The sequence below is a fragment of the Ptychodera flava genome, chromosome 7 (assembly GCF_041260155.1).
Source record: "Ptychodera flava strain L36383 chromosome 7, AS_Pfla_20210202, whole genome shotgun sequence".
NCBI lineage: Eukaryota > Metazoa > Hemichordata > Enteropneusta > Ptychoderidae > Ptychodera > Ptychodera flava.
In genome coordinates this window covers 30,746,905-30,772,654 of record NC_091934.1, presented here as the reverse complement: position 1 = coordinate 30,772,654, position 25,750 = coordinate 30,746,905, and the positions used below count along the sequence as shown (strand labels likewise).

Genomic DNA, 25,750 nt, shown 5'->3' with positions numbered 1-25,750 from the left:
ATATAACGCGTTGTGAAATGTCCAATTTTAAAATTGTTCGTATTTTCATTACTTGCCCCTTGAATGTGATAGCGCCCTCTACAGCTATATGTGTATTTTCCTTGTTCTGACCCCATTTATTTAAATGAACACAAGGCACTTTCAGCATTTGTCACCACTTCTATTCTAAGAGGAAAAAGGAAATTTTCCATTGCCTATTTGGCTCATCTGGACTTGGAAACAGCAGTTTACAATCGCATTTGCACACTTTTACTGTGGCACAATGACAAAATTATATTTCGTCGGGAACTGTTCCATTGGCAATGTCTTGTTTCAAAAAGTTTGTGCCTTTCCTGATCTCACAATGTATCTGTTGTTCTCCAGTCTGTGTCTCCAAAATCACAATAACCACAACTTTCCGTGGCGGGATATTGGCCGTGAAAATTTGTTCTGCTGTCAATATGATAAATACTGGTCGGCACTTTAACTTTCCACGTGACAACTTCAATCAATGGTCACAATCAAATAAAAAAAGTTTCCAACCGCCTGATTGTAGTCTATAAGACTTGGAATTACTGTGATAAACACTACATTTAGTGATATCAAGGTTATAAAGAGTTCAAATGAGCCATTGCAGCAAGCTTAAAATATTTGTTCATGATATAAACTTCTGAAAACAGGAAGCTGATTTATAGTCTTTGTAGATGGCACTCAGATAAATAAATAAAGACCGAATGAATATGTAATCTAAGCACAGCAATGGAAGAGGGGAGTACACGGATTATATCAAACCAGCTACATAGAGCCAGTCTTTTACTATTGACAACTCAGATCGCAAATGGAATATGAAGAACATCGAAGGACAGTTATGTCTTCGCTTGATGCAAATGTAACGATGTTAGATGTCTCTGCTCAGTGGAAAGCGTTAAGCTGTCTTGTTTGGTATGGTTCAATATAAGTAGTGGTTATAAACGTACCTTCAGTAAATATAGGTTTGCAGAACTATTGATTCGGGTACAAAGATTGCTCTGGGCAACATATTTACAGAGAAAACTGCTAGTTGTAGGAGCGGTAACGTTGATGGAGACAGAAATGATCTTGAGCGCCGCCAAGAGGTTTGGAGCCAGCGACCTTGAAAGAGTATTATGCCGAGCACCTGGAGAGCAATCCACCGTTAGAGTGGGTCAACACTACACTGCCTGGTTACGTTCACATACGCGTACGACAGGACAAGACACAAGTTTCACTGAAGAATTCTTGAACGAGCTGTGTATCACCATTCCTTCTGATGGAGATGCGGCACAGACATACTACTATCTCTCGAAATCAAAATTAATGAAGGTGCAAGAACTTTATGCAATCACGCGTATACCTGCCGTCCAAGCAGAAATCGACAAAAGCTATGAGAAACATGGAGGCTTTAGAATCAGAGTAGAACTAACGCTTCGTTGTCCCGTTCAAACTATTGTATCTTTTATACGGCAACATCAAGAGAAGGTATGAAACAAGAGATCTGCCGGCAGATAGAACTCATTGTAATATTTATGACAATTTAGATGACAGGTGTAGGTTGGGCTTGTCATGGAAAATATTTGAATATCAGTAGCAAATTTTTTAGTATACTGTTGATTATTTTTCCAGACTGGAAAAAGCCCTACCTGTAACCATTTCCATTAGTCGGTGCAGGTTGCGACTGCTGGTAGCGTACATCGTTGGTGGCGCACTTTGCCCAAATACTTATATTTAATCATAGCTCAACTGTTCACAGTTATGTTTTGTTGACCAAATGTGACAAAAATTGCCTAAAAATATAAAATATTCACATTTTAAAATAATTTCAACAATTCTTAGCAGAGGCATTCCTATAAACATGCAAACAAAAGTAATTATACAAGAGGATTCTGGGAAGAGTTTTGAAAGCTTTTGTCCTAAAACAGCAAAAATGCTCCTAGAGTACAATAACGTACATTCCATTATGGTTTGAACAAAACTGACACAGTTCCAGAGATATCCATAAAATAAGAATAGGCGAAATGATAGTAAATATTTCCTTCTTGAGTACAATAAAGACAACGATAGTTTGATATTGAAACCATTACTAGAACCAAGACAACGGGAAATAAAAAATATCGATCCAGCCATGTGGATTTATAGCCGGATATACTATTTACGAAAGATGGTGACTTGAGAGCATTTTACTTAGTACATTATTTTCTGATTAGTGAAGGGCAATATAACCTAATATGCCGCATTTGTCATGACTCATTTGAGAAGTTATTACAATTGGGAAAGGAATAACATTAAAACTGACTTGTGAGACGAAACAGGTCAGGACTCGTGAGAGTCATATAAATCTATAAATTTTGAGGTAGACTGCAGCAATGCAATTGAAGAAAACGTATTTACTGTTGAGTTTAGGAGCAAGCTAGTATTGATTGAAATATTACAATATGAGAGAAAGGATACATTTGAGTTTGTTGGCTTCAGAGTCTGTCTCTGTCTCGAAAACCGTGAAATGTTTTTTTCCTTAGTATGAATTTGTTTTGAATAAAACACAGGCGCCGAGTTTGAAAATTAATACAATAACGTGACTTTTTTTCATAGTCATAGGTAGGCTACCTAAAACCCATGACCCGAGGTTTTTCTACACAGTGTAGGCATTATGGGATGGAAGTTGTCTATGGTCGACCGTTTTTTTAAGACATATTTCAACAAGTCGAACAACATCAGCAACTGCTCGTTTGCAACAATATTGGTGTAAAAAGGGTCAAAAGATAGCGATAATGTCCCTTTAAAGTGACACGTCAGCAGGTAAACGTATGCATCTGACTCAGCTGACACATATGCACAGGCCTGCCCGATGTAGTACAACCGGCCGTAAAGTTTTCTTGACAAAGATATATTAATATTAGTAAGCAGACTTGCCAGAGATGCAGGCTTTTGTCAGAGACAATGGAGAAATCAGATATCTACTAACATTGATTGGCATCCTAAGCAAATGTACCTGTGCTGTGCCTAAAGCCGGGAATGACACTCTTCAGGTATTCAAGAGTATTCTGCAGTCCCGCCGACCAGAAAAGTTACCGACAGACGAAGGGCACTCAATTCAAAAACGAGAAATGCAGGATTGGCTGGCGCAATAGAATATTTATTCGTTTCATACGGTCAGAGAAAGGCTACCTTCGTCGAAAAAACTACAACAGCGCTGCACACAGTGCCATGAAATTGAAACCAAAAGATGTGATGCCTCCAAACGACCATCTTGCTTTTCAAGCCTTCTATGAAAGTGAACTTGGGAGCACTGGAAGAAAGCCAAAGTTCAGCATCACTGAAAAAAGTGTATCGAAGTACAAGGGCATCATCAAGAAAGGGTACCTACCGAACTTGACTGAAGAGTTATTCCTGATCACAAGTATAGTCTACTCCGTGTCGCCAGTGTGCAGACTGAAAGACTTACAGGATGAAGAAATCTCATCTTGTTAAAGTTCTATAAAGATGAATTAACACGATTGGAACTAATTTGGGATAATTGGATGTTGAAGTAATGTCTATTTCATCTACAAATGTAAGCTTATCTGATTTTCTTTTTAAGTTACACACTTGTTTTTTATGAGTAATTTGTAATGTTGAGACATTTAGCTATAAAACACCTAACACTTTTGAGAAATTTGAAAAATATGGAAATCCAATTATCCCAAATTAGTTCCAATCGTGTTAATTATAATTGCGTGTCCGTCGGGCCTGATGCAATTTACCGAGTCGAAAAAAATACTGAAGACTAAGAAAGTGGGAAACAGAAATACTACTCGATTAAAAAGGAAGGTTATCCCGGCAGTTTTAATTCACCGGAACCCGAGCAAAATATCATAGCACAAGTTTAATTGTCTATGAAATTCTCACAAAATTTCTACGAAGTTTCTGCTAAGTTCCTACGTAAGTTCTTTCAAGTCCTTCAAGGAGTTACGTATCTCCGATGCGATCGGAAAAGGGTAATTGTCAGGATACATTTCATTCCTGTGAAACCACCTCGCAACTGTTCATTTACCTGCCGTCCACAAAATCTCGAAATCGAATGCTTCCGGCCCGTCAATAGGGCCATATTTATGTGTGCTAATCGTGGGCCTCATAATAGCACAATAATGTCTATATGTTAAAGGTTCGATAGCTTCAAAACGTGGAATCTTACAATGACATGCCCGACGTAGGGTAGTACTGTATTGTTCACTTGCTTCACCACATGCTCCACAATAGCCCATGTATATTATCAAAAATGCATCCAATCCTGATAATTCTTTTGCTGCCATTTCTGTTTTGTTCACTTCTAAGTACTTCAATCTAAGTGGGTCAGCAAGTCAAATATTGAGTGAAAGACCATGTCATCTGATATTTTGTCATGATCAAAGTTCTCACAACTGCGGTTTCCCGGAAAAACTACGAATATCTTACGAGCCATGTCTCCATGATTCTTTTCAGTTCTCTGTTGTTGGTGAGGACTACCTTTACAAAGTTCTTCAAAACATCAATTCATCAAAGGCTACTGGTTTAGATGGTATTCCAGCCAAGTTTGTGAAAGATGCGGCTGATGTAATTTGTTGTTAACTCTCACATATTATTAATCTGTCAGTCAAATTTGGGAAAATTTCCCAACTATTGGAAGAAAGCAAGAGTAGTCCCATTACACAAGAAGAACTGTAAAACAGATGTCAGCAATTATCGACCAGTTTCAATCTTGTTTGTAATTTCAAAGGTTATTGAAAAAGTAGTTAATGATCAACTTTCTAAGTACATTGAAGATTCAAATCTCTTGCATAAGTTTCAATCCGGTTTCCGAACATCTTATTCGAAAGACACATGTCTTCTGGTCTTAACAGATTACATTTGCATCATGGATAAGGGTAATTATGTTGGGATTGTCATGTTAGATTTACAGAAAGCGTTCGATACAGTCGACCATATATACGATCTTACTTGGTAAACTAAAAGCCATTGGTTTGTCAGATTTTGCCATTAATTGGTTTTCGTCGTATCTCTCAAACAGAAAGCAACTTGTCGATGTATCTGGTGTTTTTTCTGATGTTCAAACTATAACTAGCGGTGTTCCCAAAGGATCCATTTTAAGGCCCTTTCTTTTCTTGATTCATGTAAATGACATGGAATGCGCTGTGACGTGTAAATTGTTTTTATATGCAGATGATTCAGCTTTGTTAGTTTCGGGTAAGAATACTTCAGAGGTAGAGCAGCAGTTGAGTCATGAACTCTCGAGTATTAACGAATGGCTTATCGACAACAAATTGTCTCTGCACCTTGGAAAGGCAGAGTCAATCTTATTTGCTTCTAAACGCAAACTGAGAATTAACTCAAAATTGTCAGTTGTGTGTAATGGTGCAGATATTTCACTGAAAACATCAGTGAAATACCTTGGAGCGGAAATTGATCAATCGCTTGATGGCGAGTCTATGGCAAGCGTTGTTTTGAGCAAAGTAAACACCAGATTTATATTCCTCTATCGGAAATCTCAATATTTAGACTCAGACATCAGAAAATTATTAGTTTCCTCTCTTATTCAATGCCATTACGACTATCCATGTTCATTTTGGTTTGCCAGTTTAACTAAGCGTACGAAATCGAGTTTACAATATTCACAAAATAAATTGGTCAGATTCGTTCTAAATTTACCTCCGCGAACACATGTTTCGACCCAGCATTTTAAAATGATTGGCTGGCTGCCCGTTGAAAAAAGAGTACAGCTGCTGAAAATGAATCACGTTTATAAAGCGATCAATAATACTGCACCCCGTTATCTCTCTGAACATTTCAATTTGACAACGAACTGCCATACGTATAATACCAGATCAAGCTTATATTCTGTTCGTTCACCAGCCTTTGGTTCTCATGGTCAACATTCGTTTCAGATTACAGGAGCTAAGTTATGGAATAACATTCCTTTGAGTATTCACAACTCTAGCCATTGTTCTCAAGTTTTTAAAAACAAGGTCAAATACACTCTGTACACCAAAAATTGGATGGCTAGGGTACCTGCGCCCTTCTCCATTTGTCGCGTACAGTTTGTTTGTCTGGTGGTTCCATTTTGTTATTTATTTGATATTCGGAGTGACACTGTCTTCATGTGATTTTTGTGTTTTCTTTTGAGGACCACAATGGAAATAAGTTTTTAACTTTTTGTGCAATCCTCGGCAAGTAATATTCAGTGGCGTTTCTTTTATTGCAACATTTTTATTGTGCTTGGTGTTATTTCATTTTGTATTTTTGTGTATTTTCTTTAACATTTTGTATTTTATCGTTTTCCTGAATATTTGCCTAATAAAATCAAATGAAATCAAATCATGTCTATCTTAGATCTTAAATTAATATATAACTGTCTTTTAAAATCTTAAATTTAAGTTAAATAGGTATGTTATAATACAATGACCATCATCAGTTGGATGATTACTTTGAAAGAGGTCTGATTTTTGGTATGAGTATATGAGGAGAGTATTTGATAACACGTCACATGACTCGCCACTTCCTGTACCTCATTAATTATGCAGATATCTAATTCTTGGCTAGAAAATAGAGCTAGATGTCTGTTATTTTGTATACAGACATAAGTATCGGAATAAAAGTTTTTGGACAAAATATCTAATGACCGGCCACTTGCTGCACTCATAAGTATGCACACATCTTTTTCAGAGCTTGAAAATAGAGCTAGAGGTCTTATTTTTGGTACACAGAAATAAGTATTGGAGTACAGATTTTTCAAATATTGTCATGTCACAAGGATGACCTTTGACCTCGATTTAACGGAGGTAGGCTTCTAATAGCGTTTATGCTTCTAATAGCGTTTCGTTGCATCATGCCGAATATTTCTTCAAACCGTTTTCTTGACTTTGGATAATCCCTTTCCTACTCCCGTGTACCTTACGAAGTGCAGGGATGAGAAATGTCATTTTGGTGACTTCAGCCAATGTATTAAAGTGCTGTGGCCCGGTGAAGCTGCTTGCAGCTTTAATTATACTCTTTATATTCCATGTGTTAGTTGTATATACATATGTCTTCATGGCAATGAACCGTGCTCGATGCTGAAAGCTGACCATTATAATAAAAATACAAATTACTTCAGGTATAAAGTAATTATATATTTGTTTCGTCTGAGGACTGCTGGATGCATGATACTTAAGTAACAAATATATTATTTACTTTATACTTGAAATCATTTGCATTGTAATATTGTACTTGAAGTAATTTGTGTTATTATTATAAATAATAACACAAATTACTTTATGCACAATATACAATATATATATATATGTATATATATATACATATATTTAAAATCAAACACATAAACAAATATATATATATATATATATATATATATATATATATATATATATATATATATATTTAAAATCAAACACATAAACAAATAAAAGAACAAATTTGTTTGTTGATATTCTAATTTAATGATCTCTATTGAGGAATAATATCAGAAAAAAATCAATGTATCTAAAAGGCACGTATTGCTGAAATGATATTGTTAAAAATTTCACTTAAAATACATAAAAATGACTGAATATAAAGGCTGCATGTAACTAACTATTACTTACAAATCTCTCGATGCCACAAGTAAACGTTGTTTTTCCTCTCTACCATACCCTACTTATGTTTTTAATTGAAAATATTATTTTAAATGATAATTTTGCTCTTGTACTTCCTAAAGACGCTATTAGATTAGGTTATTCAATTCATATGAAGGTCTAGCTAATGCAGAAAATATATGGAAACCATATACGCAAATGACTTTACACATCATCTATAAACTGCAATTACAAAGATCAACAGACTTGTCGCGTGTGAATTCAGTCGTCGGGCAATTCTCTTGCCTCAAAGTTGGACGTAATATCAACGCAATCTACATATCTGTGTGTCGGCAGAAAATAAATAAACTAATTTGAATCTTTACGTCACTACAAAGTAACAAACCTTCCCTTCTATGCTACAAAATGTAACGTAAAACCTCTCACCATTAATCGATACTGAGGTATTTTAGAAAAACACTATTGCATTATATCCAAAGCTTGCGGTTGTATACATTGAATGCAAACACGAACTTTAACTAACTGATTTTGTGCAGGTCATACATAATTATGAAGCGTTAACATGTAATTTTGATATGGCATTCTGAACACTGTTTTTAAAATAAGAAGCAAATTTTAGACACACCAAGAAAACAATATTTTGCATATATATTTCTCTTCCCCAATTTTACTCTGTTTATCGGATAAAACATAAGCAAAATACAAGAAATGTCAAATCGTACAGTTTCCAATGGAAATAGTTCACATTTTACCATTAAAGGTATACTGTCACCTGTTCCAATTTCACCACAGTTACCATGGAAAGAGAAAATCCAACCAATCACAGATTTTAAGCGGGTGGCCGCTTTTTAAAAACAGCGCCCTCACATGGGTATTTTGAATAACAAGGAACACCCCTTTGACCATATCTGGGCATATTTAGATTGCAGGTGACGGTATACCTTTAATTCAGTACGGTATAATAATTAAACATTGTGGTATAATTGGTGATCTTAATCATAACATTCAGAAATTCAATGAAAAAACCTTCACATTATTTGTGAAACACAAATATTTCTTCACATAGCTGAAGCACAGTGTTGGATTCAATTAGGAAACTTGCAACTAAACTTCTGGTCTTTGCAGTAAAATGTATGTTGACTCTCTACTATCATTTGCTCTTCAAGGGTTATTGCAGTGTCAAATTGAAATGAAATTATTATTAAAATTAAAGAACAAATTTGTTTATTGATATTCTAATTTAATTATCTCTATTGAGGAATAATATCAGAGAAAAGGCAATGTATCTAGAAGGCACGTATTGTTGAAATCATCTTGTTAAACATTTCCTTTAAAATGTATGAAAATGACTGAATATAAAAGCTGTAATATGTAACTAACTATAACCTACAAATCTCTAGATGTCACAAGCTAACGTTGTTTTACCTCTCTATTATATCCTACTTATGTTTTTAATTGAAAATATTATTTTAAATGATAATTTTTGCTCTTGTACTTCCCAAAGATACTTTGAAATAAGATTATTCAATTCACATGAAGATCTACCTGATGCAGAAAGTATGTGGAAGATATTTTAAGCAAACCATATACGCAAATGACTTTACACATCTACAAACGGCAATTACAAAGATCAAAAGACATGTCGCGTATGAATTCTGTCGCCGGGCAATTCTCTTGCCTCAAAGTTGGACGTAATATCAACGCAATCTACATATCTGTGTGTCGGCAGAAAATTCACTCATTAGTTTGAAATAATATTTTATATAACTACAAAGTAACAACAAATTCCCTTCTGTGCTACAAAAGGTAACGTAAAACCTCTCTCTTTTAATAGATTCTGAGGTATTTGAGAAAGAACACTATTGAACAATTTGATCCAAAACTTTGTGGTTGTTTAGCTGGAATGGAAACACGAATTTCATCGAAATGGTTTTGTGCGGGTCATACATAATTTGTAAAGCGTTAACATATAATTTTGATAAGATATTCTAAACACTGTCTGTAAAGTAAGAAGCAAATTTTAAACACACCAAGAGAATAATATTCTGTATACATATTTCTCTTCTTCAAATTTTACACTGTTTATCGGATAAAACATTAGAAAAATACAAGAAATATTAAGGAATGCTGTTGCCAATCGAAATAGGTCATACTTGAGTACGGTAATACAGCTCATTGCATGATCTTAATTCCTTGAAAAACCTTCACATGATCTATTAAAGTGGAGTATCCGCATTTATAAAACACAAATATTTCTTCATATCGCCGAAGCACAGTGTTGGATTCAATCAGGAAATCTTGTAACTGAACTTCTGGTTTTTGCAGTTAAATGTATGTTGACTCTCTACCATCACTTGCTCTTCAATGCAGTATCAAAATTATTATTGAAACTTAATATGGAACCTTTATCATTTCCTTTGTTTTTTGTTTCTTTTCGTTTTTTTTTTTAACACTTTCACCGCGGGAGGGCGCATTCTGCGCCAACGGCCAGACTGCGGGAGGCGCGTAAACGCGCCAAGAACGTACGCGTTTATATGCGTTCGATATACGTTGGCTTTGTCTGATCTACATCATGTTTGTTGACTATTTCCTCAAGCCTAGCGTACCGTATGAGGTAGAGGTCAAACCTTAATGAGTATGCGCGCCAAATTTGTAAACAAATGCCGCCATACTCGGTCATTTCTTCGCCTTGATTTGTAAGGATCGTGTGATCGGTTGTTGTTTTTCTGTCAGAGAGTATTTAAAAATGGCGACGCGGGCACAGTTTAACAACGACTAAACCCTTGAGCATGTTTTTCTGGACAGTGATGGTGGAATTGTCACTGATTGTGAAACTGAACTCGACGGAAATAGCGGAAGTCAAATTTCAAATTACAACTCTAATACCAAACTTGAACATGTTCCCGAACCAGTTGAGCAAAGGTAGAGATTGCAAGCAAGACAGGAAGGTAGGCCAGCTGAGCGTGCTGAGAGAAAAGTGCGACAAAGGGCCGGTGACCGACGTCAAAAACGTTGATGGGGTATCCTGTGGATGTTGTACGACACCAATCTATCAATGACAATTACACATCGGACTTGCTACCAGTATATAAGCTTATATATGATATTGCTCTCTTTTGAATGTCGGATGATACCTGTTGTTCGAAGATGAACTTGTAATAAATATGCATATTAACCTCATTAATGTGGAATATGTTTTAGAGTATATTTCCCCCCTACTGAATTTGAGTTAATAAAACGTACGTTTTTAAAGTGTTGCGCTGAAAAAAAATACATTTATATATAGAAATAACAAAAAATGCAACATTTTTTGAATTTTTTTTTGTAAAATCCGATATGGCTGCCACGATCACGTGACCTTTTAGGTGTGTCACATGACTTTTTGTGCATTTTTATGATGCTCTGTCTTATTGCAATACTCACTGAAAAAATTGTCCCGAATACTCTTATAATTACAAAGATACAGCTCATACATGTAGATCAATATCTATAGGGCCACATTTCCATAGAAAACTACGCACAGGAATGCACGTATAAAAATTAATTACGCAGTGAAAGTGTTAATCAGTTTGAGCACCTTTATTTCGTTGATGTTAAACTCTCTTTCTTATTGACCACTTTTGTTTTGCTGCTTAGAGACAAAATGCTTTCAGTATAATCACGTTGTAACAATAATCGAGTTAAAGGCTTGAATTGCTTTGCTGAAGGTCTGTTGATCTTGAATAAACCAGAAAAACACGTTTATGATGTCAATTAGTCTGACAAACAGCCAAATTTAGTGCCTCGGATTTTATATTCTTTCTGCCTGATGAATATATCCACAAATAATTTTTAGGAAGACTCACTTAAAGAGAGGTATATTACAATGATAGCTGGTAAACGTCCTGTGGATTATCTTTCATGGTAACTCACTTCACGAGCCTGATAACATGTTTAACACATTGAAAATAGGGTTATACATTTAAATGTAGTGTACAATACAAGCGATGCAATTCGGAGTTATGGTTATTACATAACATGATCATTTCAAAAAGGTTATTGTTAAGTAAAATATAGACGTGAATATCATAAAAATAATTCATTATTATGCATTGCATGGACAAATCCAGTTTAACAATGTCCATCATTCGTAAAAGGGAAATTACGCTAAAATATATGGTTGGTTATAAGCTTTAAATTAAATGCAATCTCCTTCAAAATCTGTAGCATCTATGACACAATGTACTGCTGATTGCGTCATACTATGAATAACATTCTCTTTCAACTAATAAATGTTGAAATTAAGCGAAAGTAAAGGCACTTTATATTCTACTGCCATGACGCACAGTATTCCTTCGACGGACGTCATATTTTCGGTCTGCTGAACTTGAACTAAACAGAGGTTCATCAAGAGGGATTGTTAAAACATCTTCAATATACATCTGATTGTTAATCAAATAATGGTTGTTACATAACATGATCACTCCAAAAGTAAAATGTAGAATGATGTGAATATCATAAAAAGTAACTCATTATAATTCATCGTATGGACAAATTCACTTTTATTTAGTCAATCTATTAGTATCAATGTTGCTCAACAGTGTACCAACAGTTACAAAAATAATACTAATATTTCTACAAAGGATCTCTATCATTATAGTAGTAACTATTACAGTGTAGCCTACTCTATACATAGACATTTCAATCTCTTAATGTCACTTAAGAATTTCTATCATTAATTAATTACTTGTATAATTTGTTGTGTAAGAGTCATATCTTTTCAATTTCGAATTTCTTCGTCTTATCAACTTAAAACATAATACAATCTCAAAGCACAGTCGGATAAAAGAAAGCATCCACATTATTTATGATTCCGAAACAGATATAAAAATCGTCAAAGTAAGTTTTCCTACATTTTGAAATTTTCCGTCTGAAGACTTCTTTTTTTATAAAATACAAACATACAAAATGTTACAATGCATAAAGGGCCATTTTAAGATATTAGATAATAAACACTGCACGTAATTCGCCAATCTTGAAAAGATCAACACTGCTGCCTTATGTGATAATTTTCTCCGTTAACGCGTGTTTACATAAGTTCCCCTTGTTACAAAAGTGGTTATATTCTAATATCTAGGTAAATACTTTTACAGCATCACCACTCGATGCAGGAAGTTATAAAAGAAGGGAAATTGTCTCTTAAAACAAACCTTTATACCTATCAATGTCCGTCATCCCGCAGATATTCATCAATACGGAACACCAGTGTTGCTTTACGCATTCGACGGAATACGTTCTTCAGAAGTTCCAGGTCATTCTCTGATACGTAGCCCTTCTGTCGTAGATCGTTGAAGACATCAAACGGTGTATTGAGTTCCTGTGCATCCCGCCGACTGATTTGTGTAGGTTGTAAGAGGTTGATCATGTGACGCGTGTCATCGTCTGTCAGCTCCCCTTGAAGGGTGTTAAAGAAATCCGACAGTGGATCTAGACCTGTTAAGAAGTGTATGCAAATTATTATAATCGTGTACTCGGTTTATAATTTTCCATAATTATGTTCTTCACATGACCATATGACCATTTTAACATGACATCACAATTATCTGAATAGAGACTCTTTTCAGAAATTTTAGACGTCACCTTTGTTCAGAGATATTTATTTTTCTATTTTGTACACAATGTTTTCAAGGCTTCGCTATCAGGCGGCATTTATCTTCTCTACCGATATTTTTCCGAGCCCCGTCACTTTATCCATCGACAGCATACATATGGTAACAGAGGTGATATGAACAGCTTTGATTAAGCCAATAGAACACACAATGAGTCACAGTGAAGTAGATTTAGTGAATTCGTAAAACTGTATGGTCTATTTCAACAAGAAGATTGATGATTATTTTGTATTTTTTTGTATGAATCGTCCTGATATTCGTATGTGTGATTTATGTTATACATAAATTTCAGTATTCAATCTTTAAATCACAGTATTATTTGAATTTGAGAGTACATGTCTCTGTGGAAGATGATACATTATATAATAGTTGAATTAAGATATCACTTTATGATAGGTTTCCATTTTAGGATGTATGTCGCTTATACGTGGATTTATTTCGTTTTCATAGTTCTGACGTTCATTTAAAGTTTTATTTCTATGTTCTTACTTCACATTCTTAAGAAGCGCCACCCTTTAAGGTGTTTGCACGTTTTTACAGTAAAAGTCCTTCAAAACGAGATTTTCTCTTAAAGTACAACACCCTTTATTTTCAACAATTTGTATTTTCAAGTTTCTTTGACAACTGTTTAAAAAATGGCTGCTCGCAGGCCTATGTCTTCCGCTATTTTATCTAGTGTACTTGCAATATTTCTTGTAATGTATTACCTGTGAGAAAAAGCGCTACAGGTTCTGAGTTAGAATCAAAACTACTTGGTAAAGGTATGTCTAATTTTGTAAGCGTCCTACCATCAAGCTATGACTGACGGATAATATTTATTTATTTATTTATTTATTTATTTATTTATTTATTTATTTATTTATTTATTTATTTATTTCTGAGGGAACAATCAATCAACTTGTAACCATGAAAAATTATGAATACTTTAAGTATATAACAAATCAATCGATCAATTAATATATAATAACTGTAATAAAAATTAACGAATTATTTCATTTATTAGTGAAGTTCATAATACAGTCCCCACATAAATAAAGTACATCATTTGCTATAATTTAGAATTAATATATATAACAGCTTCCAGATTCCGTTTGGAATTTCCATTTTGTTTCGGACTCACATCTGGTTTCGTAACTATTAGTGTCAATTCTATCACTCCCTATCATGTGCTATAAAAATATGCAAAAAATAATTATTTCATGCTTTCACTTTTGAAATAAATTCAGTTTTAAATTGCTCTTATGGCCAGATAAATGGCCATAATTGGCTCAATGGCTGCATTAACAGCCACTATCTAATCACTGTTTACAAAACTGACCGGTATCAATTCACTGATTACATAACTAGCCAGTTTTGTTCACCACAGCTAGAATATCTGTCAGTGCATTACTCAGCATCACATTAATGGCCATTAGGGGATGGGCATTTTGTTTAACCTCTAGAAATATTGCCATTAAAATTATCAACTTGACTTCTATCGATATACACCAAAGATGATTTTTGTACATTTTTACTCAGAACATCCCTAAATGAAAACGCATAGATGTCATAAACCGTACACAACAACCATTAGTTAATCAAGTAGAACGCAAATTTGAGAACAAAAATCACGATTCAGTGTCTCGTCATGGGTTACTCAAGACTTACATTTAGGGCTACTGATCAAAATAACTATTTGGGTGGATAACACATATTTTATAGGAGTGATTGAACTCAGTGCCTTGCATAGATAAACTGGCGGATATTTTTCTCTTTTGACTCCCACTATAACTTTACTGCTGGTACAAATGAATGTGCTGACAGTACCACATTTATTAGTTGCATTTCTTTCAAGAATATATCACTTCTCACCATTGTCAAAATTTTAATTCTGAATACAATTTGGTCGGAAAACGTGCTGATTTGATACATTCATGTTGATGTAATTACATGTGACTGTAGTAAATAGAGTTATGTTCTCGTAGTCAATGCAAAAATTCGTAGTGCTGTAGCCAAGAAAACATTCACACACATATTTATATGGCGATTCAATTTTATTTTTTATTTTCTATCAAAACAAATGATAATTGCACAGTGTACATCTCATGTAACGGTTACTACAATTGCACCATGCAAAACACCTGTCTTTTTACCCTTGGTTTCCTCGTATATCGATCATTATGGACACAAACAAAGAAAAACAAAATGAATTTTCATCGCATATACATTTGAGCTCCTTACTTTGCATATTTAGCGTTGTCTTACATGGATTGTGTGATTGCATTTTGATATTTTGGCAGGAAAAAAATTGTACTTGTCGGAGATCTCCTAGATACACGTTAAATTTACCTGTATTTCCAACAAACACTATAACTAACTAACTGTACCACTCCCAATATTTTTATGAGATTGAAACTAAATTGAGACCTTATCTTTCTCAGAAGCAAAATAAAGCTGTAATATTTACAATTTCGATGAAATAAAATAGACAAAAATAGCAGACATTTATGATAATCATCATGACACTGTAACCTGTTAGAGGTTGGATCACAAAATAATGACCAATTTAAGTTAGAATTTTGTGGTGAAGTACAATCTTGATTGAACATTCTCTATTCAACGTGATATGGAAAATCAGTAAATCTCATTGGAAGCGGAATCCAAAGATTCATCATTGTGAATTTCCTTTCTATATTCGAGTATACTTCATATGGCATTCCTGTAGAGAAGTAAGTATACACAAAATTAAACACTAAATGTTTCACTTAGCTAAGAGCTTTCTGCCCTATATGCACTTTCAGTAATATTTTTCGTTCATACCTTAACTAACGTGAACTCCTGTGCTGACAGCATGATTCCCAAACACTTGTAACTGACACAATAAATGTTAATTCCACAACATCCAAAGTACCTCTACGATATGTTCAATACTGTCTGACTTTTTACCTAAACCGAGTGTAATAGATCTTTATTTACTTTAACATTTTTCCTTTGTTTGTTTATTTTGGCTGAAACAGGAGTGGATGACGAGATAAATGGACAATTAACTGAATTTGCATACGAAATATTTACATCATAAACATTTTTGAACACAATCTGGTGACAGACATTCAAAGACAAAATCATTGTGTCCCCGTGTAGAGATCGGCTAGCCATCAAAAATCTTCATCACAGTTAGCTTTCGTTTTGACTCGAGCATGAAGAATTCCAACCAATTAATGAGTGCATCGGCTATCTATGTAAGAAATAATAACGCTTTGTTAGGAAATCATTCCGGGTAAAAGATAGGTAAACACTGAATATTACAATGACATTGCTTTCAGGTAACTATAGAGTACAGCTTAACTGCGAGATAACCCTGGCAGTGCTAATTCTGGATGAGTTTTAGACCAATTTTATTTCTGGGTAAATCCAAAGACGTGTGCAAAGTTCAGCGAGAACAAAAGATCCCATTTGTCTATTGTTGGTCTTTATTCAGTAGTTATAGGCCATCGGCCCAGCATACTTAACATAGTTAGCATCAATATACAAAAATTGACAGGAAAATAATAATTACAAACACTCAGAAAAATTGATTATCATTTATCTCCTTTCTCACTTTCATAGCGTGAAAAGTGAAAGCGGCTAGACGTTGCATTATATTTGGATCATCAGATGTCATCAGAGAAATAAATTTTCTTTCTGAACAAAAGATCCCATTAGACAATAAACTCATCTCATACGTTTCGTAGCTCGAAGTGGAGAGCAACAAAGTACACAGATTATCAAAATATACATGTGCAAATCGTTAATGGTAATGTTATTGATATAATAAATCAGCCCTTGAGTATTTTCTTATCGAATAACTGCATGCATATTAAGCACCAGTTTCTGAGAAATAAAGGAGTAATGTTAACATTACAAAAGCACAACAACTATAACAAAAGTTTGGTTACAACTATACGAAAGTTATTCTGCTAGGGAAAACAAGCAAAGTCTTCAGAGACTAGCACCTCTGTCATAATATAATCACTTTCTTCAGACAAATAAATTTGATGATCATATGAGATATTAAAATCATTTTGAAATTCGCAAATATTTTGTCCGTTGACGTAGCTTATTAGTGTATCAGATGCATTACCAGGTGCATCATTTTCATTAAAATGTAATTTTGTTCCGTACATGAATTTGATTATTAACAGTAAAGTAACAATGCAGCACAGTCCGTGTTAACACGCTGAGATCTCTGTATTTCAATGCGCTGTGTGGCGAAAATCTAGATACTGATGCAGACGCATGCAACAAAAGCCTGAAAAACGACTGTCAGAAGTTTCAGTTTTTTCCCGCTATAATTACATATTTATTTAAAACACATTGTCATCTTGAATGAAGTGAATTTCCAACAACAAATCGCAGCTATTTTCTGTACATTCATATTTAAAATTAGAGAACATCATTTGCTTTGTATAGTAAGTTTTTAAATAACGTGAGCATCATATTTTTGTGATGGCAAAGAGTAAAGCCATAGATCATTTGCATGACCAAACAAAGCCAACTAATTGCGCCATGCATTGGTGGCACACTTTGAGTAATAACATTTTAGCATGGCTCAACTATCCGAAAGAGGGTTTGTTTGACAATAACTGATACATATTACCCAAGTATGCAAGTTTTATCACACTTTCAACAAATCTCAGCCAGGTCGCCCCTGAGAACCTGCATACAAAGGCGATTGGATATGGCTGTTTTAAGAATAGGGTGTTCAATGTTTTACCCAAAATAGCAAAAAATCAGGCCCCAGAAGATGATACTGCACACATCATCACGATTTGTACAAGAGATGACACAGATCATGCATCCTTGCGACATTCACATCAATTTTCACAGAAATCCGCGAAATTCCGTAACTTTTGAATTGAGTTAATAAATAGATGAGTACGTGTACGTATTTTGTCGCAGAATGCATAAAACAACGGCAGAGTGATGTGAATAATTATCACTGCTGAAAGCCGACCACAGTGCAAATACCCAGTACATAATCGTTGACAGAATTATGAGGCATTTTAGAAGACTTTCCAACAAGTTAGATCATTTTAAAGTTGTTCACATGAATGATTGATAGGTGACTTTCTCAACAACAAAATTACATAGTTATTATTTGTGAAGAGTTGATATCTTTGCTTTGTTAAACTTTTGTACGCCGTCGTGTTATTCTTCTCGTTTCGTCAATTTCATGTTTGTTAATGTTGATATCACATCGAGCATCTGAATATTAAAGAACAAAGGTTTTTAAAGCCCAACTTAAACCTTTTGACCTCTCACTGATATCACCATATTCCATGACGTAACAGTCAAAATGGTCGACTCAAAGTTACCGTTTTATAGGTACATGTAATCATTATTAATGATGAAGTTTTACATTTTCATGTTGGAATAGACAGACTGTCGCATTAGCTCATGTTTCGGTAGCTTTCTGATGACCGTTCATGCTTCATGTTACTAATCTACGATACCTAGCACTACGTCTACATAGTCATTGTAATGTTGTGACAACACTATTACTTTTAAGTCAGTCTAATGATACAAAGTACAAAAATTAATATCCAAATTTTGATAGTGACAATTTTACACATTTCATGTTAATCACACTAAGGAGCCTGTTGTGTAAATTTCAAAAAATCAATCCAATTGTTTTGGAGAGGATGCTTAGAATTTGAACAGTTAGTGGATGCCGCTGCTACAACAGACGACAGGCAAAAGTCCCTAACTGAAGAATTCAACAAACGTTTTTGTTACTTTTGATTTCCTATTTCGGTCATTTCTCGTAAGTGGGACACTCGGTTTCAGGCAAATTACTATTTGTATTTTGAACAATAGTAAATTTGTGAGATTCATAATTACACACATGTACAGTGTATTCACCACAGCATTTATCATTGTCATCTTTTCTTTAACATCACGTTTGATATTACATGCATCTGTGTGAAACGTTTTTTATCGATCATTTTATTTACTTTTACTAATATTGTACCACAACATATTATCATAACAAAAAGATAATCCGAATGTCATATTTGATAAGATAAAAAATACATCGAATTGCATATGTCTGTTACAAACTGTTGGCCGTCATTTAAGCAGATTGACTGTCGCGCATCTCTGATTTGGGTGTGAACGGAAAATACACATAAGAAATTGCCAACTTGTTATCAAATTGGTCCCATACAAAACACAAATGACTTGCATATGCATGCAAACTGTGATTATTATTGTGCCATGTTTTAAAGAAATCGACCCAGGCATGTCAGAGATAAACAGATGCTGGAGTGGACGCATAGATACACGGACAGACTAAATAGAATATTCGAGTCACCCTTACTTCGTCCTTGGGGACTATAAAGCAGTTGCAATTTGAATGTTAAAAAGAAGAAGAGTTAACATGTACAAGTTAGTATTAAGCAGAATTCAAATCTGAGTAAAAAAATAAATACTCACTTTTTATGGTAAACGTGCGTTTAGATTCAGCTGTATTTTACACATACCAGGATTTCTAATATTCACTTCTCGGATTATCGCACTCTGCATTGAGCATACCTGTCCTCCTATTTTGGTATAAAAACACAGCATTGAGTTAGAATGCAGGTTTGTAGTTTGTGTATCACAGTAGGATGAAGTCTGTTATGTAATATCTGCAAGCCAGCAATTTTCGTTAGTATACGTTGTAGTCCAATTAATTTGTCTCTAAAACTTCTACAGGAGTTTAAAGACCAAAGAGCTTGCTGAGTTAGGAAGGTGGAAATCTTTGATAGCTGATTTCATGATGGCCTGACCAAAATGGCAAAAATAGCTTAAAGTATACAATCAAAGAATTCATCACAAATTAGAAGATATCACATATATATAATCCCCTTCTATATAACATTAAAGTTATCCGACAAGTAATTTTGGAGAAAAAGTGTTTGACAAAAATGGCACCAAAATACAAAATTGTGGATTTCATCATTAATTCAATATATAATATTAAAATAATCCATAGGAACCTGAAAAACCAAATTCATAGCTATCAGACGAGTAGTGTTTTAGAAGCAAATTTTTTGACCAAAACCGGCAAAAATTGCCCCCAAAATACAAAATTGCAGGTTTCATCATAATTTCAATATATCATGTAACATAACCTGTAAACTAACTATTAGAGCTATCACACGGGCAGTTCTCGAGAAAAAAACGTAAATGGCAAATTGCCCTAAAAATACAAAATCAAAGATTTAATCAGAATTTCAAAATATCGCGTTTAGTTCACCTAAAGGAACATTTATACAATATATCACAGGTATCAGACAATTTCATTTTAATAAACAATGTTTTGACCAAATTTGTAGATTTCATCATTATTTTAATATATAACATTTGAACATTCCTGTGAACCTGTATATCAAATGTCAAAGCTATCGCGCAAGAGGGTTTTCTTAAAGTGGTTTTAATCAAAAATGACAAAAATTGCCTTACAATTACAAATTTTCTTATTTTTGCACAATGTAAAGAAATCTGAAATAGGTCATTCTTAGCTGTCTATATCATAAATATCAAAGCCGTCTGATCGGCAGTTTTTTCATGTGAAGATTTCTAAACAACTTAAAATTTCAAAACGTGTGGCTGTGTACGGGTTACTTTACAACATATCAAATTTGCATTCACAGATGACGAAAAATTGTTACGCAATCTCTAGTTGTGTGTCTTGCAGCTTGTAAAACCACACAGTTCTGCCAAACATAGTTATGTTAACATAGTGATTTGCATCATGATCTGTGTATCCATAGCCTACCACTCCCGTCCTTCGCTAGTTTCACTAGCAAAGTGAGTGGTAGGGCTACGGATCCACAGCAACATGATCTGTGAATAAATGACTACTTTACGTGATTTCCATTTCGTCAGAAATGGAAAGTTATAACAGATAAGCTGAATTTTCTAAAACCTATTGAAGACTAAAGATCGCTGGCAATTTGACAGTAAAATATTTAAGAAATACTCATAACATTGTTTATAAAATCAAACTACAAATATGTAGCTAATAAGAAACTGTAAGAGACCACTAGTACCCACCTTTCCTTGTAATATAAGATTGAGGTAACATGTACAGTGTAATACAAACTGATAGTGTAAATACTTGCCTAAAGATTTGCCTGAACAGAGCTGTAACTGTTTTCAGCCACCTTACGTGTGAGGGACTGTGATCGAGTCAACACTAACAGTAAGCCCGTATTTTGTTAGGAAATATATTCTTGTATTACGTCATTATTAATACAGTGTCTTAATCTGGATACTCAGCATTTCTTCTAAGATTAAACTTTGAGGCACCGCTTCACATCACTGTTCTTATTTTACTAACTTCACGTTAGTGGACTCTATGCGCGGTCTCTCACCCAGGTGTTGTACAGTAATAAGGTAGTCATTTATAGTACTAGACGACTCCGTCTCCCGACTGCTTTCTCAGACCTGATCTTATTCAATACAAGTACCTCCACGCTTCTACTATCTATTTGTGGACGTGAGGTCTGTATCACCCCTATTTGTAACAATCAACCCTATTTGTAACAAAATTTAATTTTCAAAAAAACTTTGCCGTATTTGTTGAAATATTAATAAAATATGCATATTTGTATGTTTGGGGGCAATTTTCTTTCTCAAGGAAAAAATAAAAATTGCCCCAAAACATACTAATATGTATATTTCATCAAAATTTCATCAAATACGGCCAAGTTTTTTTGAAAATTAGGTTTTGTTACAAGTTGGTTAGATTCTGTTACAAATAGGGTTTATTGTTACAAATAGGGTTGATTGTTACAAATTGGGTTGACACGTCAACCCTATTTGTAACAATCAACCCAATTTGTAACAAAAGTTAACCCCATATAGGTTTAGTATGATTTCGGTCAGAAAACAAGATTTTTAACATTTTCGACTGACATTGGTGAAAATTGCCCCGAAACAAACTTTTGGCATGTATCTGCACAACTTGATTATATCTTACGAGTAGGGCTCTTATCCCTAGGAACCTGCACAACAACATTTAATCTAACGAGCATTTTCGGAAAAAAATGAGTTTCGACATGGAAAAAAAAGAAAATTGCCCCAAACATATAAATATTTCATCAAATACGGCCAAGTTTCTTTGAAAATTAGGTTTTGTTACAAATAGGGGTGACGTGTCACCCCTATTTGTAACAATCAACCCATTTGTAACAAAAGCAGTTTCGGAAAAATGAGTTTTGACAAGGAAAAAAAAGAAAATTGCCCCCAAACATACAAATATGCATATTTTATTAATATTTCAACAAATACGGCAAAGTTTTTTTGAAAATTAAATTTTGTTACAAATAGGGTTGATTGTTACAAATAGGGGTGATACAAGGTCAAATAGAGAAACGGTTGATTTTTATTGTATCAGTGACGGCTAGCGGTTCGCCTGCATTGACTCTAGAGCCTGTGATTATTATCATTGCCAATAGGTTTGAACAGGTCCAAAGGCATGGAATATACGGCCCGCCATTGGGCCCTTGACCACTGTCGCCTGTTTTCTAAAATTCCCCTCTGCGCCCAGACGCGCCATAGTCATGTATGTGTACATGATATTATACGTATACATGAGCGTAGGCGCGGAGCGGAATTTCAGAAAACGGGCAACTGTGCCTTGGCCGTGAATCGGAACTGCTTTGTGGCATCACGAGAGCATTATTTTGGAGTCAATGAGCGGTTGGGTGATTCGGGTTGGCTTTAGATCGGAATTAAGATGATTTCGTAAGTCGCCATTGTCTACGGACCATTGCAGGGCTGTGGTGGGCGGCCGTATAACGCATGCAGTAACACACACACAGCCTACCTCGCAGAGCTAGTATACAGCCAGGAACACGAAGCAGGGCTAGACTTTCTCACACCTACGAGCTGACTACAAATGCACTGTGTTGTTGCTGGTATGGTCTAACATGGGTGGAGGGACTGTGTGTCTAACTAGGCAAAACCCGGCAAACTTTACTTTGGCAAGCAAGCTTCGCGGCTTCTCCAGCTTTAATACTGAGCTGGCAAGGCTCAGCCAGCCCCAGCGCGTAGCAATTGAGAGAGGGACTGTGAGAGTCTAGAGGATACCAGAACTACACCACGCCACTATCAAATACATGTACTGCATGTAGTATTATAATAAATACAACTGTGATTCACGTGATGACAGAAGTTGAATTTTTGTATGTAAAAAGTGGCAAAATCATGGCTTATTTTTTATATTTGACAATTGGATTGTTAAAATGCAATGCTTTTAAACCGGACAGAAAGTTTGGTCCTGTAAGAGACCATAATATATAAAATGACATTGCGGTTTTTGAGATTTAGTAGGTTTAACCATACAGGATACTGTTGGAATTGAGATGGAACGCATTTTTAACTGCAAATGTTGCGTAATAGTATTAGTATTCTAGTGTTTGGACAGCTCTAAGATCTGAGATTTTATTTCGTCATTATAGGGCTCTTTATGAACGGCTGAAGGTCTCTACGAATAATGATTTTTGAATCGGCTGCCAGGAATTCACACTTATTTTGTCAGTGCTGACTACATCATACATGGCCGTTCACAGTAGCACTGTCCCTCCACTCACTATGAGAGTCGCTTGTCGTTAGGTACACAGCGAAATACACACTCAGGGGACTTCGCCACGACTTATGTGTTAAACCGCTATATCATGCACAGTAGAAGCGAGTTCACTTCTACTGTCTACGGTTGCAGCTCGTAGTCTCATTCGTCAACGTTTTCATCTTGACATTGACAGCCGCCTATCCTAGCCTTGAATTGCAAATGATTTGTGTATAATTAGAAGAATATATATGAATTAAGACAGATACATGATATATATTTACTGCGAGATAGAAAAACAACTTATATTGTACGCGATGCTCTTTCAGGCAAATTGATTGCCACTATAAACTATCACATTCCCTATAAATTGAACACGCCTCTGGCAATTTGTACTTTAAGACGTAATGATTTTCATAATTGAGCACGCTTTTAATTAGTTATTAATACTCAGTCATAGTTAAGATTAAACCAAACACGTTACACCTATGGTCAAATGCTTTCCGGAAAAAACATGGTATAATATAAAACTGGAAATAAACGTACCTTGTTTTTTTTTCAAGATGTCACCGGATCCTGTCATGTTCTCAACACAATGCCTCTGCCATGTAAGACTTCGAGCAAATACCTCCATACACGAAAACTCGTCACTTTCAAGATAGTGGTATAATTTCACAGAGATAGCAGACTGTTATTCTCCAGCGTGTACCATAACGGTGAAATTCCCAATTGTGGTCGCGGCCGTACACATCTCACAACAGCTAAGATCCACAGTAAATGTACTAATGCAGTGCCTTGTCTCAGCTAGCCTAGAATCCTATTCGTCCGCTTGCCTCCGTACCTCCGACCCACTCCCGAAGTGGATCGGAGGTACGGAGGCAAGCGGACGAATAGGATTCTAGGCTATGTCTCCGCCTGTTATCTTTTCTTTCAAAACTTGTAACTTCTGCTGCTCCACGTTTTGTCAGCGACTGACCTTTGAACTCGCGCAATACCACTGAATGAAGTACTTTGTTTGTCCACTTTGCCTGTGCTGATCCCGGGTGCTGATCTCGACCCTCGACTGTTAAAATGGGTGTTGGTCTGCTCCCATCCAGAATAGTGCCTACAAGAATAGCTGCTCGCTATCGCAGTGTTGAAATATTACTGTGACATTTTTGTGTCTGCTTAATATGTGTGAAAATACCGTCTGTCAAAAATGCTGTGTCTAGAGTGAAGGTCATGCACTGTTACAGATATCCTATTTGTGCCCTATTTGTCTATAAATACGTAAGATTATATAACATTACTTCAAGTATTTTTACACAAGATACAAGTATGGCTTACACAAGAGGAGGTCAAAGCTATAATGACCTACAACTTGCAAATACTAGCATGAGTTTGAAACGACACAATAGTGAATTGCGAGGGTATGTTTTTAAAGCAACTTAAGGTCTAAAATGATCGGTTGCTAGTACAAAAAGGAGCGCACTCTGATTTTTTTATGAGAAGGCTTTCTTTGTGAAACTCAATATTGTTAAATATAAGGGAGGGTGTAGGCTTGACCTTCATTGGAATACGTTTTTAGGCATGCAACAAAATTGTATCAGCCTGCATTCAGAAGTACCGGGGCACACTCGGATGCACCATGCTTTCTCGACCAAGTGCACCGCCATCGCACAAATCACAGGAGAGTTCTATGAATTAGCCGCATCTTTGATGGGCACCTGCAGCTACAACTCTCACAGCCAGTTAAAATTAGCGCATCAATGATTACGAGTAAGAATCGAATAAAAATAAAGATTTATTTTGTATAAGTTCACTGAAGTACTCGCGCGACAGTTGCTCAATGTTAATAGCAAACAAGCTGAAATATCGGGCCTTTTTGAATATTTTAAGCTGCCCAGTACGCCACATTTACTCGGGAGGTGGAGGCACTGTCAGATTAAAATCTCAGCGCGTTTTTACCC

The 25,750-nt window shown here is 35.2% G+C and overlaps 1 protein-coding gene and 1 long non-coding RNA gene across 2 annotated transcripts in view; both read right to left on the bottom strand.

Moving 5' to 3' along the window:
- Nucleotides 1-11,137: 11,137 nt before the first annotated feature.
- The window catches only part of LOC139136437 (uncharacterized), a 78,048-nt gene continuing 63,435 nt past the window's right edge, over nucleotides 11,138-25,750 (bottom strand). Inside the window, exon 4 of the mRNA XM_070704161.1 lies at nucleotides 11,138-13,049. Within this exon, the coding sequence (XP_070560262.1) occupies nucleotides 12,778-13,049 (272 nt within the window). The 3' untranslated portion in view covers nucleotides 11,138-12,777. The remainder of the gene's footprint in view (nucleotides 13,050-25,750) is intronic.
- LOC139137238 (uncharacterized) lies at nucleotides 15,264-25,039 on the bottom strand. The gene is made up of 3 exons (XR_011553355.1): nucleotides 24,348-25,039; nucleotides 19,679-19,785; nucleotides 15,264-16,439 (listed from the first exon to the last, which is right to left on the bottom strand). It is a non-coding gene; the product is annotated as an uncharacterized lncRNA (long non-coding RNA).